At 39.9% G+C, this 15,911-nt stretch overlaps 1 protein-coding gene across 2 annotated transcripts in view; it reads left to right on the top strand.

Annotated features, from left to right (window-relative positions):
• The window catches only part of AFF2 (ALF transcription elongation factor 2), a gene marked incomplete at its 5' end in the record, with an annotated part of 331,468 nt that overhangs the window by 230,223 nt on the left and 85,334 nt on the right, over positions 1 to 15,911 (top strand). For both annotated transcript variants that reach the window (XM_082289316.1, XM_082289317.1), the window contains one exon: positions 9,847 to 9,898. In XM_082289316.1, the coding sequence (XP_082145442.1) occupies positions 9,847 to 9,898 (52 nt within the window). The remainder of the gene's footprint in view (positions 1 to 9,846; positions 9,899 to 15,911) is intronic.

A 15,911-nucleotide genomic window follows, 5' to 3' on the forward strand; every position in this document is an offset into this window, starting at 1 on the left:
CTCTCATGCATATGCAGTGCCTTATAAATCATCCAGATTCAGAAATCATTTAAGCATTTTTTTCATTTATCGGATCTATTTATATTAGTTTTAGTCTTGCTTGGTTTTATCCCCTCTATTTACATTAGATTTAGTACTGCTTGGATTAATCTGTTTATACATTTTTAGACTGATCAACAGAATGTTCATTTAGGGACAGAAGTGAACAGTCTTACTGAAGATGCATTTCTCTTTGCAAAGTCTGTATCAGATCAGTGCGATAGCCGTGGATTCTTGATGTAGGATTTTGCAGGTACAAAAGTGTCTTTAAAAACTGAACACAAATTAGGGCAATGAAAATGAAGCTCACCTTCCCCAAGATCACCTTACGTTTGCTTTCTGTGGGGATTTTTGCTGATGATCATCCCTGAACTACCCTGTGTACCCGGCATGGTCCAGCAGTAATTTTTGTAGAGGTGTAGTGCCTTTGCAGCCCTGAAAGGCCTGGTCACTTCTCCCACACACACACAAGCCCCTGGTACTTGCTCATCTTCTCTATGGCTGACCCCTGCTCTTTATTCACCGTGCACCATCAGAAGGCCATAACAGAGGATTTGGATTCCTGCTTGGAATTCTGCTTTGGTAATGAACACCCCTGAAAACACTAAGCTTACAGCATTCTTTAAAAATCAGACATGGCAAATTTCACTTTCCTCCATATGCACAAGGACTGTTTCTGAAGCTAAAGGTCCCATTCTCCATAACATATCACTGAAAGCCTTGTCACGACTGCATTGTGTGGCCTTTTCAGTATCTGCTGCTGGAAGACCTCCTTCTACCAGTCTTTATTAAACATCTTGAGTCTTCCTTTTGAACAAGTAAAGAATTACTTTACCGTTTTATTAAGTTGTTGTTCTTTTGCACAGAAATTAAGAAGCCAGACCCACTCACAGGGTCACAGGACCACTCCTCCCCAACAATTCATTCTTAAGGACTAATTGACTGCAGGGATTTAAACACCTCTCAGCCTCAGGACACTGGCAGGGGGTCTTTGTTGCTATTCCTGCAATCACCTGGTGAGCTGCTGTGTTGCCTTACTCCACAGCAGGCATGGAGGAGTTTCTTCTCCTCATCACCCCCTGCCCAGCTCCACACAGTCCTTATGCCAGAAGAGCAGAGTTCATCTCAGTCTGTGCTGCCTCTGCAAAGGGCCTTCAGGACTCAGTGTCATTCCCATCACTAACACTGAATTGTGGTCTCTCTTCATGGCACTGAACTTCACAGACAGCAGGTGGAAATTAGAGGCAAGTAGTTCAAATGGCAGAAAGAGATGCAAAAATACATCAGTAGAAAGGTTTTCATGAGCAAAAAAAGCTGCTTCCACTCTAGAACAGGTTAGTGAAGCTTCAGATTACCAGACACAACTGATTTCCAATCTGCAGAAAGAAAAGAACTCTGCTCTTCAGATACAAGATTGGTCTATGTAAGGGGGAAAGAGTGCACAGAGAAAGATTTGTGAATGTCATGTTGGTACTGGCAGCTCATCAAACAGCTCCTTGAAGGACTCACCTTTTTACCAGATTAAAAAAAGGAATAAAATGAAAGATAAAAGAATATCATCAATGAATAAAACTAATGTCCTTCCATATGCACAGTGGAGCATTGGATAGATGAGCCAGTACTGTGTTATTTCATTCCTTGTTGAACAAATTTCTTTATTATATTTTCTGGTATGATTTTTTAAAGTCACCTTTGCAAGTGGTGGTAGAATTATCAATCATTGTTTAACTGTGTGCTAAGTTCCTGTAGCCCTTGTGTGTAAATATGCCAGCTGAAGGCTTGTTTACCAGAGAAAATACTGGTGCTCTGGCTAGGAGACAGTTTTAATCAAATATCGTTGGAGTAAGCAGGTGTTTTTCATGTGGAATGTATTGGAAATGAGTATGTATCACAGAAATGACTCTTGGACTATATATTGCTCTTGATAAATAGCAGAACCCAGAATTATATCAGCCATTGCAGTTTATCAAAGGGAAAATAGTAAAAGCTTTGTGCACACTGTCAGAACTGAACACACTAAAAAAGGTGGGGTACTCATTTTTATTCTTCACAAACTTTAAGAATGCACATTTTATACTGGCATTTTTAGAAACTATTAGTCCCTCCCAGTGTTTTTCCTGGACCCATACTTTGTTCTTGCCTGTCTTTTCTCTCATTTTCCCCCCTCTTTTTGCTTCAGTGATACATCATACTCTGAACTTAGCAAACAGAGATGTGCATTGTACTAAAGAGTCACTGTGCAGTGAGGGAAACACAAGGTGAAGGAGATGGAGCTTTGCTAAGGCAGAAGGCAAACCCAGTGGTATTAGTGTTTAAGGCAAAAGTATCAATTCACCAACTTGAAACAAAAGGCTACTGCTTTCTGTGATTTTTTTTTTTTTGCCACTTCCCATTACACTGTTAAGATATTTTTACCCCATTCTGGTCCCATTCTGTTGGAAGCATTGTTTGCAAGCAGGATTGAAGCTCAGTAGAGCTGTGAAGTTATTGGATATACCAGAGTATTGTTTGTATTATTAGTATTATTAATATTATTAATTAGTATTATTATAATAGAGTATTATTATTTGTGCTAAACATACAGATTCCCATAAAAGTTGGCAGCAGGTTTCTCCCTCCTCCAAAAGTTCTTGTCTCAGCTTTTATGAAACACAAAATGTCTGTCAACAGAGCAGTAGTTATAATGCAGTTAGTAGCAACTTAATATCTTAGTTGCCTTGAAGAGCTTTTTATACATAGACATTAATGGATGGCTGGATAAAGAAATTCTTCTACTGAAAGAATTAATTTTGCTTAATCCTTTTGAAATTAAGAGATGATACAGAGAGATGAGTAATGAAGTGCACTCTCTAATTGTGAGGTACCTAATAGAAAACCACAGGGGTTACTTCTCTCTCACCAGCTGTAATTACACTAATTACTGATATGGTGCCAGGATCACTAAGGCAGGCTGCATGTGACAACACACAATGGAGGGTGTCCTAGCAAGCCATTGTTCTCCATTAGTGGTCAGAGGGAGGCTGACCATGTCAGCAGGATAATGAGTGCCTTTCCTGTGGCAGGAAAGAGAACAGGCACCTTTATTGCTCACAGGTTGTTTAGCAATGAAGACACAAAACTTGACTTCAGTCCTTTCTAAGGGGAGGTGATTCCAGGCCATACACTGAGGAGTTGATCTATACCTTCAGCAAATTAGCCCTATTCAGGCCACTGAAACTATGAGTTAATGAGCAGAAGTTACTTCTGTGAGTAACAGTTTGCAAGACTGACTTCATCATCATTGACAAAAATGCAATGAAAGAAAATGGTGGATGAGGAGAAGGGAAAAATTAATACATTTTATTTAAGTATGTATAAAATTGCTGGACAAATGGTCCTGACTATTAAGGTAAATGGTGCTTGTAAATTCCATTTAATCTTCTGAGATTTCCTTTTACCATAACTCTTACAGTATCTCAGAGGAAATAATGTAAGGATGACTTGCACATTTCAGCAAAAGAATAAATATAAGGTTTCAAGATTTATTGATGGGATGTTTTAAAACAAAAGATCTTCTTTTTTCCTTTGGAATTACTCTACCGTTTATTTTCATTTCCTCAGTTTTTTGTTCACTGTATTATGAACTTCTCTGGGGAAATCTATTGTTAGATGTTTTCACACACATAGGCCCCCTTCTTCCCCCTTGATAAATGATAAAATTGTGCTCCAGTGTGTGCAACACATTCTTGAAATACATCTGAATTCCATTATACAGTTTGTCATTTGCATGATACCTTTTGAGTTACCACTCTCAGAGAAGCCTTATATACTACAGAGAAATGCACTAGGAAAATGAAAAACAAGTTGGGTATGAAGTCCATGGGGTAAACCAGCAGAGATTGTGTTGAACTGATGGCCTTATTTCCAAGCAAGTGCAGATGTAGAAAAGGTTGCATCTCAGTGCTAGTTAATATTTGCATGGACCATGTTCCCTCCCCAGGAATATTGCTGCTAACAGGAGTGACAAGGGCATCATAGCTCAGGCTGCAATGTACCACTTTTTTAACCTCAAAGACATTTATTAGATACCTGCCTGTTCTGGATTAAGTCTTATTAAGTTTTACAAGTTTGAAACTTGCTATAACAGTCTAAGCTGTCTCTTTAATATCGAATGGAATAACTAGTAGCACAGAAATCTTACAAATGTATTCCCATTTTACCAGAGACAAACCTGGCAAGAAAAGAACAGCATGTCTGTATGTCTGGTTAACACCACTGCCTGTCCTCCTCCTTCCCGCAGAAGCAACACTTGTGTTTGTTGTGGTGTGACTCAGATGGGATATGCATTTTGTACAGATGTGGTTTGACGTGAGCGAGTTAATTTTCTGGGCAGCTCAGGATCAGGGAATTGCCCAGTATTCCCTTGCCTGTCTGCTTGCAACACCCTCATCACTTTCCTTCATCCTTTTCATTCCCACAAGACTTTTTTCACATTGGAGTGAGCCCCAGTGCAGTGGTGAGCTGATCCTAGAGCAAATTAGACATGCAGAACCTTGTCCTGTCCATGCTGCCTTTTAAATGCCTCCTCCTTAAGGAAGCTGTATCACCAAACATGTTACTATAAACACAGCAGACTCCCATCCCGGCCCTCCACAACCAGAGCAGGAACAAATGCATAGCATTCCCAGATGTCTACCAGCAATCAGGACCTTATTCATTTGTTAAAAACATTTAAATACATTATACATTAAAAAAAAAAAAAAAAAAAAAGGATGCCATGAAAATCCTCCTTTAAGAAGTTCAGAGTCTTCTATAAAAATAACTGAAATGGAGTGATACTGTGGTAGTGCTTTTTCAGGGAGTGAATTCTCTCATGTCTCCTAATCAAATCTTCACTTGCTTGTTGACAGGATCCCAAACCAGCAGGTCTGGTGTGCACAAAACATCTGCTGAACTCAAAAGTCAGGATGGGCTACAAGTCCCATTTCAGTGATCATGTTCTTGCTATTTCTAGTGCGACTTTCAGAGAACTCATCCTAATAAAGCCCTTGTTCAGCCATTTGTCTAGCTAAATTTGTAATGTAGGAACAATCTGCTTTGGGAGCAAATTCATCCCTGGAGGAAGTGGATATTGTAGTCAGTCAATGAGATTGCCCCTACTTACACCGCAGATAAATGTGTTGCTTTGTCCCAACATTTCTGCTTTGCAATAATTTCAAATTCCAAATTATAAACCTCTGAAAATTGTAGATTATAATAAATGTGCTGACACAACTTCTGCTGTTAGAGTAAATGGCATTGCTCTAATAATGAAATAAAAAATCCTTCTTAATCCTGTTCTTTCCCTAAAGTGGTGTTTTGCATTAGCTATGGATGAAAAGACAAACAAGTACATGTATATTCAATAATAATGTCAGCTGGGTCAGAGAAGAATAGGAAATAAAATGAATTCATAACACCCCTGGAGATAGCTTTCTGATACAGGCAGTTTTCTCTTTGATTTGCCCTCATTGACAGTATTCATTGTAATTTTAACATAGCCTCCAAATTGGCCTTTATTAATAGCTGTCCTGATCTTAATAGCAAATATACTCTGTAATCTCCAGTCTGGGTGCTTCTGAGATGAGCAATTACACAGAGCAGAATAGATCATATGGGTATTTCCAGGGACCTTTCACTCAAGAGTGCCTAATTTCATGTTCACACCATCCAGACGGTGTTTTGGAGAGCTGAAGATACAGAGCTCTTCTGTCTCAGGGCTTTGAAGCTGAAAAACCTTTCTAGATATGATAGTGAAATAGTCACCTTGAATTAAGATTGCTGGCAATCTAAAAAGTCCTTATTGGGCTTTGAGTGCAATCAGATGGTACTTGCTTATAAATGAGAGTTAATAGAAACATTAAACAGTACAAGCTACTGTGACCCATGTCTTCAGAATATTAAGCACATTTTAAAATTGTGGAACACCATCTAGTCCTCTGCATTCTGTAAAATACTGCTTTTTCTGACCAATATTCTCTGGGAGCAGGTTATTTGAAATGTTCGGCATTCTACACTTGCACACACTGTGTATTTTTAATTTATTTCCTTGCTTCTCTGGCTACCATATATTTCTGGTTGATACTAACTCAGTTTCTCTTTAATTATTCCATCTGCCAGAAGAGCATGATGCATTTTAGAAGCTGGTTGGTTTAGTTGTTTCAGCTTTGAGTTTTGGAACTGAATGGGATGACATATTCTTCATTTAGCAGAACGGGCTGAGAAGAATTATATACTCCAAGTGATGAGCTTGGAACTACTGAAGAAATGCCAAAATCCAATTTGTTTCCTCTCTCTAGTCGTCTAAACATCTATTAGTCTCATGAAGGGAATTCATAAATCCTGCAAATTTAGTTTCTCTGAAACCAACTCTAACAGTTGTCCTTCCTACTAATCATGTTTTATATCAATTTTATATTTTTCAATATTCAATAAACATGTCTTGCGCTTACTGTACTTGTTAGAAAGTATCTGCAGTATAGGCTGTATGAGGACAGTTATTAATCAGCCATTTCAGATGGCTGTAGGGTTAGTTTAGTAAGTGTATCCATTTATCTTTTTTATGTTTTCTTCTTTGTTCTTTCCATTTATCCAATGTGGAATTTCTTTTGTCCTTTTTGGTTTATTTCTACCAGGGTATGTCAAAAAGGAATTTAACATGTAACAAATGAAAAAAAAAAAAAAACCCAAAACCAAAAACCAAACCACCCAATAGCTGAAAGAAAAAAAAACACATACCACCCTTTGGGTTTCATTCATGAAAAGATCTTTGCGTTATGTCCACTTAAATCTGCATTAAAAAATAACAATAGAATGCATTATCTAGCAGTGATTCTTTAAAGCAGTGGATAATTTACACATTAAAGTGAAATGTAGGTTTAAAAGTAGGAGTGTAGGATTGAATTAGAGTTAAGAGTCAAAATGATATAGTCCTGTATGAAAATGGTCTCGGTTTCCTGGGGGTATTGTCCTTCTGGTGTAATGAGACTTGCAGATAACAATCAGGAACTGTGGATAGATCAAGGCACAGCGATACATTGAGAATGGCACAGCAAGTAATGGCTCTGGGGAAACAAATGAATGTGTCTGCTAGATAAACAGCATTAAAAGTTTCTGTTCATCACCAGAGTCCCGGCCTCTAAAGATTAATAATTCCTGAAAAATTGAGTATTGGGTTTGAATGGCAAGGTTTTGGTAGCAGGGGGCTGCAGGGTTGGCTTCTGTGGGAAGCTGCTGGAAGCTTCCCCCATTTCCAACACAGCCAATGCCAACCAGCTCCAGGATGGACTGCCACTGGCCAAGGCTGAGCCCAGCAGTGACAGTGGCAGTGCCTCTGGCATAACAGATTTTAAAAAAGGAAAAAAACTGCTGTGCAACAGCAGCTGGGGAGGGGCAGGAGGTGCTCCAGGTGCCCGAGCAGAGAGCCAGCCCCTGGTGCTGCCCATGGAGAGGCAGCTGTGCCCCTGCAGCCCAGGGGCTCCGTGGGGAGCAGAGATGCAGCTGCAGCCCAGAGAGGAGCCCAGGCCAGAGCAGGGGGATGCCAGAGGCCGGGACCCATGGGAAGCCTGCACTGGCAGGACCTGTGTCCGTGCAGAGAGAGGAGCCCACGCTGGAGCAGGTTTGCTGCCAGCACTTGTGACCCCTGGGGGACCCACACTTGAGCAGCCTGTGCCAGGAGGATGTACCCACAGAAGGGACCCACTCTGGGACAGTTCCTCAAGAAGTGCAGCCTGTGGGAAGGGCTCGAGATGGAGAAGTTTGTGAGGGGCCGGCTCCTGCAGGAGACACCCCATGCTGGAAGAAGAGGGGAAGCGTGGGAGGAGTCCTCCCCCTGAGGAGGAAGAACCTGCAGAGACAGCGTATAATGAACTGACCATAACCCCCATTCCCCATCCCCCTGCACCGCTGTGAGGGGGGAGGCAGAGAAAACTGCAAGTGAAGTCCAGCCCAGGAAGAAGGGAAGGGTGGGGGGAAGATGTTTTATCATTTGGTTTTATTTCTAATTGCCCTACTCTGATTTCATTGGCAATACTTCCAATTAATTTCCCCAAATCGAGTCTGTTTTGCCCATGACAGTAATTGCTGAGTGATCTCTCCCTGTCCTTTTCTCGACCCACGAGCCTTCTGTTACATTTTCTCTCTCCTGTCCAGATGAAGAGAGGAGAGATAGAGCAGCTTTAGTGGGCACCTGGCGTCCAGCCAAGGTCAACCCACCGCGAATCCTAACTTTTAGAAGAATTTTTTTTTTTTTTTTTTTTTTTTTATCCATGCTGCAGACGTACTTTTATGGGTTCACGTATTACAGGGAGGCATCACCATTTATCAGGATGCTAATGACTGGTAGTTACGTGTCCAGATACTTTGTAGCCACTGGGTTGCCTGACGACAGAGGTCACTGAAAGACAGATGACTCACAAACCAGTTTAAAAGATCTCCTTCACTTTCTCTTTTTGAGGCCACCATTAGGGCTTCGAATGTCCTGATATTTGCACTTTTAGGATTATTGTCCCCTCCCTAAAATTCCGTGTATGAGGAGGCTTCCATGATTTACTGGTAATCTTCAAACAAAAAAAAAAAACCTTCCTAACAGAACATCCATTGATTGCTAGAGTTATTTAAAGGCTAACAATAAAAAATCATAGACTTCAGTCTCTATCATGGCATAAAGGAAAAATAATTGCAATTTGCAAGCCTCCTGCCGTGGGTAGAGGAGCTGGGGCTGGCAGAAAGGAAGATCTGCAATTTTAGTGGCTGTCACAGCAGATGGGAGGGAGATGTGCTGATTCATTCATACGTCATCCTGGGATAAGACAATTTGCCAAGGTGAAAAGATGGGTGTGAGGTAGAAGTGTGCCCAGATGATTATCAGCTCAGATAAAAGCGTGACTATATGGGAAGCTATAAGGGAGTGTATTTGGTGACTGCTCATCTTTTTAATTAGACAGACCCCCAAAGAAGAGACCTCTTCTGTCTCTGCAGCAGCAAATAACATGGTTTCTTGCCCCATGAATTTTCCCATACCCAAGTCTTGGATTAAAAGAAAAAGAAGTCATATGAGTGTTAATATAGTAATGTGCAATTCAACTCTCTCTTCTGCCAAAAGAAGAGAAGGAGGCATAGGGCCAGCCACATCTTTTAGGAGCGTCCTTCCCCTTTAACCAAGTGCAGGGCACAGAAGATCTCACAGAACTGTGAGATTTCCCTGTATTAAAAAATAAGTACATAAAAATGGGGGTATGAACTGGCAAGTTCCCAGATTGGAAAAGGTTTGCTCTGCCTTTGGATACTAACAACTGTGAGGTCCCATCAAACCTCAAACAAGCACCTCCTCTTCTTGCTGGTCTCCACTTTGCATTCTCAGTTTGATAAGGTAGGGATTGGTACCAGAAAGGAAATTGGTGGTGCCCCAGATTGAGAATGAAACATGGATGACTTTTTCTCAGTTTTTAGCAGTCTTGAAGCTGAATTTCTCTTCTGATTTAGAAATACATATAGGTATATATGGACTAATCCCTGTGAGACAATAAAAGAGGACATGAAAGAGCAGCTGGCTGCCAAACTTCATGATGGATGAGTCTGAAAGTCATTTGTTCTTCCCTAGCATCACAAAGAAGCACTAATACATACATATATGGGGTATTCATCAGTTTACTTACCTCAGGTCTGATTTTCCTGTTTTGAATTGAAAGAGAGTTTTTCCTTTGACTTTGCTGAGGTGTAGATTTGGCCCATTGTACATGAAGTTAATTCATTAAATATAATTCTGTATTGTTTCTCTTTTTTTTTCAGAATGCTTGAGGATGATCTAAAACTTAGCAGTGATGAAGATGACAATGAACAGGTAAATACATCTAATATAAGTGCACAGACCATTTAATCTGACAAAGTTTTTCATAGGTTGGATCTGTTTGTATGCTGACTTACTATATTTGCATGAAAAGCATTTTGGTGTGCTGCAGAATCCATTGGCTTAAACCTTGTTTGCTTCTTTCTCATTGGAGGAAACTTACTCTCAAACAGGAATGCATTTCAGTTTTGTTGGTTAACTTTGTGAAGTGGATTAAACTAAACCAAAATATGACTTACTAACCTTTGAATTAGAGACCACACAGAGCATCACTCAGGAACAGCTAATGTGGTCTGAATCTCTGTCCTCCATTCTACCAAGCTAACTGTGGAACAGCCTCCCCTTGCTTTGCACCCATTTTCTGACTTGATGAGCTTTTTGGAAGCGTGTGTAAAATGACCACATCAGAGCACCAACACAACTACAGAGTTGGTTTCCAGTTTGTAATCCATTTATACAATCCCACACAAGAAAATTTCATCGGTAAGATTTTGTTCCAGTCAGAGAGTGAAGGGCTGGGAGTCCACAGTAATCCAGTGATTCCCATTTGTGAAAGGGAAAGCCCTCAGCATGTAGCTCTAAATCAATACTGAAAGTTTCTCCACGTACTTGGGATGTTAATGAAGAATCATTGTCAGAAAACTGGCTCATGTCATTCTCTATCCTTCCCATTTATAAATATGTATGGATAATGCTGGGAAAGAAAGCTGGTGAAATTCATACTCTCAACATTCTTATCGGGGAAAAAAAATGAAACTTTGTGTTAAATTCATCCTTCATTTTACTTCATATATGCAGCAGGCTCAAATGTTTGAACGTCTGCAATAGAGAGGAAGGTGATGCTATAATTCAGCATAAGATCATCTGCTCAGTCTGGGAAATGTTAATTATAGGCCAATAGTTCTTTCTTACTTATTTTTAAACCACCTAAATGTTCTCCTTCAGCCTACCTAATCCATCCTTTAGGATCATGCCAGGAAAGATTTACCTTCTGGTGAAAGTTGACCCCTTAGTCATACAAGTCAGTATTTTTTAGCACTGTCTTCTAAAGCCAAAGGGTTGAAATCCTGTACTTGTGCAATGCAGTGTTGTGCAAATATGGTGATGGCCCAAATGGTCCTGTAAAATGACACTGTGATCCTGAGATGCCTAAAATACATAAATGGAAATACATTGGCAGGTAGCAGTTACTGTTGTTTTCCCACAGTAACAGTTTTCTAGTGACTTAAGTAGAATTTGCAGAATTCTGAGTTTACACAGTTTATACTGCTAGGATGAAATCCCTTATCACTGGTGAATGAAGAAGCAAATGCCTGGACCAGTGTTTGCTGACATCAAATGAAAAGCCCTCACTGACTTGAGCAGATGTCATCTCTGATGTTAATCCTGAGCAGGAAAGAATACAGTGCACAGAGGGTACTGACAGCTCTGGAACGTCACTGCTGTCAGTGTGGGATATGCCTCATGTGTGTGAGCAGTGTCACACTGCTCCCAGGACAGGGCTGCAGCCTGGGCCCTTCTGTGGTGGGGATGTGCCCGAGCTGCAGGAAGCCTCAGACTGCACCAAAGTTCCACGTGTCTTCCCAGTGATACCATTCACAGCAAAGGCTGCGGACAAACAAGAGAGCGCCATAGGGACCATTCATGTAGTTTCTCAAAATTTTGTACTACTTAGAAAATTTCTGGGCTTTTTTTCATACAATCATTTCAGTTAGAAAATATCTCTTAAGATCGTCAAGTCCAACTCTTAACTGAGCACTACCAAGCCCACCACTGACAGCCCAACTTGGTGTCATCTATAAACTGACCTGTATCCTTAGGGATTCCAAATAAAGTAACTGGACACAGGCACACTGAGAACATTTCTTAAATGCCCTGCACTTCAAGGGAACCTTCAGCTTTCCTGTGTACCCCATAAATGTATGGTTGCATCTCTTCTATTTGTGTTACAAATAGGGTATAGACAAAATTATACAGCTCACAGCTTTTTAGGTTTCCTGAATGAATGACTGTAAGTGTCTGCCTTTATATTTTTGGCAGGCTAAGGCCTTGCAATGCTGAGCAGCATGACTCTGCTGCATCTCTCACTCATTACACTTCAGCAGCCTCTGCCACTTCTCTTTAAGGAGAGAGGGTTGGAAATTGGAAGAAAGGTTGATCTGGCCCACTGGTCAGACACATAAACATCAACAAAGTAACTTCGAGGGCTTTTTTAACCTAAATATTTTGCAGTCAAATGATGATTGTTATTCAGGTGTACACATGTGCTCATTCTGGCAGGAAAAGATTAAAACTCTCAGCTCAAAACCATTCTAGCAGTTTATGCAACATTTCTATAAGGAAATGGAATCATTGTCTTTACAGTGTTTATGATTTTTTCTTCTATAAGCCTGCAGCCAGTGTGAAGCATGAGCTGGCATTTACTCATTTGTATTCAAAAAACGCCAACAGAGAATGTAAAAATCAAGGTTTTTTTCTTTATTTCTACTCTAATTTCAAGGAAATTGAAATTTGTTGAGATCAGTGGTGTGGTAGGGAGCCCTAGTATTTGTCCTTTGGGAATTGCTAGAAACCCTTCAATTTTTACATGGCAGGACAGTAGTGACACCAATCCATAAATGCACTTGGATATCAACTTTTAGTGAAAGTCTACAGTATGTGGAGAGAGTTTGATCTATCAGCCCATCTTCTGAGACTACCAGTAGTGCATTTGTCATGGTGGAAGATTGTTAGAAACTTGCTGCAAGAAATAAAGCTCTTCTGTTTTCCTCCCTCACTCCTATGAACGAGCACCCTTATTTATGAACTGGATTGCATTTACTCAGGGGTCTGTGGCCTTGTACTATTTCAGGTGTTACAGATCTCCTCCCTTTTCTCCCCACTGCTGAGGAGGAGCACAACACACAACAGCTCCAGTCAGTCATGTAACTGAGAAGTTGACCTTCATTTCTGGATAGGATAGGAACTACCAGGTCGAAGTCAATGGAAGGTATTTATTCTACAGATAGCATCAGCAAGGCTGTTACTGAGTGTGCTGCCCAGTTTTGGCATTGCCTTTTCAAACAGAATTTTGAATAAGTGGAAATTGCTCCTGAAAGTTATAAACATGATTTGGAGAATCCTCCTTAATGGAAGTGTTATGTCTATTTTGGTTAAGGCACATATGATGATGGCCTAGCAACACATCACCAAGAAAAGATGAAGGAGGCTGTTCACTTTAATTTCACCCCAGAGGGCTTAAGAGGCTTCAGCAAGTGAGAGCTGACTGCAAATTCAACCTACTTGTTCCAAACTGCTGCAAATTGCATGGAAACTTTGTGGGTTTCTTTTCCATTTAGCCTTCTGGCAGCTGTGGGCTTGGTGCAGAAATTGTTGAGTGAATTTTTTTGGGCTGTGACCTGCAGGAGGTCCAGTGAGATATTATTCACTGTAGGTCCCTTCAGATTTCAGATCTGTAAAGCTTTGGACCATGTTGGTCATTGCAGTAGAGCATGAGGCAAGTTGCAATGACTCCACCCCAGCTTCAAACTCCTGTTCCCACCTTTTGGCCCTGGCAAGGAGAGGCTGCATTTACCTCCTGCATCTTACACGTGTAAACACAACCACAGTGCCTCCAGTGCAGACACTGTGGAGCTGCCCATGTGACACATGCTTTGTCCCATAGATAAAAATGCTGATTCTTATGTCTCATTGTGGGTGATTTGGGATTAAAGACACACAGAAAACGATGGGTTAGATCTGGAATCAATTTTCATTTACAGCTGAGAAGCAGTTATTGATGCTGCGCTCACAGTTCAATAAAAGATCTGAAGATACAGACCTTGTGTTTCTCTTTCAATATAAGCAGCATAATCAGTGTCAAATGTTTTTACAAAGAAAATTGTATTGACAGTTTTATTAAAATTGCTGTCTTTAAAGTTTTAAGTTATCCACAATTTGACCTACTTGAATGGTTTTTAATATGCACACTGACCAACCCAATAGATTTTTATGTCACATATTTATAATATCAGGTACACATCTGTTTAATATATTATTTGAGAGGTACTGTTACATGTAAGCATTGCCTGGATTGTGAACTCTTTTGGTGTTGCCACTGAGAGCAACATTGGCACATGCATCAGTATTGCATTCAGTATGGCACAGGATGTTCAGACCGGCTACAAGAGGTACAATCAAGGCAGATGACAGACATGCTGTGAGTAAAACCAGGAGATGACAAGGTATTTCAGAAATGCTAATGTTAACACTCTTCTCTGAGGAAGGACACAGCTTTTTAGATGGCTTTATTACTCTGTTAAAAAAGTACATCAGAAATTAGGAAGAGTAGTGAAGATTTTTAATTAGTAGCTCAGTTCAGCTGAAAGAGCTTAGATAAAACACAGGTTGGTATTTTTGTTCTCTGAAACACCTCTGTATAATTCAAATTAGCTTTGAGCTCAAAGGCATCCAAATGAGTTGTGCCTGGATACAGTACTTTAAGTAGCTGTAGTGTACCCAATTTTCTTTAACCAGCTCCTCTTTGTTCTTCTGCCTAAGGAATAGTCCCGTTAACCTTTTAAATGTGTACTTAATTTAAAGCACATTGGTAGTGTTCTGTGTGTTTTTGAACCAAAGAAACTTTGATACTCGTTACAGACCTGCTCCATTTTCAGTATTTCATGTATATAGTGGTTTTGGCAGAACAAATCACAAAGATGTTTTTCTTTTCTATTTGATTTTTTTTTCTTCTCCCCTTAGTGATTGCCACTTCTCTGAAAACTCTAGAAACACAAGACATGCATGTAATCCATGGCCCCACTCTATTGTTTGTATTTTACATAAACATAATTCTTTTTTGATAGGTCAGTATAAGGTAATTGAATTCAAAATGTTTGACTTTTTAGCTGAGTCTAAAAAGGTAATCAGCCATAGGCTGAGCCTTGAATTCTTGTACTACATGCTGAGCTTTCATTGCCTTTATTCAAGTTAATTTTTTTAAAGTTTATGAGGTTCTAAGGCATAATATTCCTTCATCATATCATGTAAACACTTTTTAAAGTGCAACAGTGATCACTTTCCTTGTAACAATAGATATCCTTTCCTGTTGTATTTTTCCCATTTTTTTAGCTAGATCCTGAACAAGCTGTTTACCTCCCCAAGGTTTCTCTACATTTCCATTTACTTTGTTATCAGCAGAAAGGCTGAAGAACAGCTCTTCAGTAATGACATCAATACTGCACACACAGTGAGAGAGGTCATCTTGTCAAAGCTATAGAAAAATCAGATGGATTAGGATGAAACTAGGTGCAAAATAACTTTGATAGAGTCTTCTAATGTAAACAGTTTATCTGTCACTGGGTTCCACTGAAATCCCAGAGTGGTGCAGCATCAGTTGTAGCCACAGCAGCATGTGTTTGATAGAGAACACACATTGCAGTGCTTAAGATCTGCAGCCATGCTTTATAATTGTAGGGAAATGTTTCCATTAAGCCATTAATGAAAACAGAAGCTATTAGGATAATACAGTCATTCTCCAACCTTGTCAGTCTCTAACCATGAAAAATCTTTCATGGATACATGTCCCTTCTTGCTACCTCAGTCCATTTTCATTGTTATTCGAATTATTTTATTGTGCACAACTCTGGTTGAAACAACAATATATCATCAACTGTGTAAATTAATATTCCAGTTTCTGTTAGGCAAATCTTTGGTACTAAGAGATTTGATGACTGACATATCTAAGGTTATAATTCACATGGTAATGACATAGGTTCATATCATTTGTTTATTATCAGCAGAAGCTTTCAGTAGCCACCCTGAGATCTGGGCTGAGCTTTCTGCAAAGAGCATAGCACACCACTAAAATACACTGTGTTATCAAAAGCTTTTAACTTGTTCAAATTCACAGAATCACATGTAATTTTTTTCACACATGTTGTTGTTGTGGAGGTCATCCATCAGTGAGGAAGGGGATTAACACAACCCTCAGCAAAAATGGTTGCTGTAGAGTGCAGAGGAGTACAGA

The sequence above is a fragment of the Coloeus monedula genome (genome assembly GCF_965178545.1).
Source record: "Coloeus monedula genome assembly, chromosome: 12".
Taxonomy (NCBI): domain Eukaryota; kingdom Metazoa; phylum Chordata; class Aves; order Passeriformes; family Corvidae; genus Coloeus; species Coloeus monedula.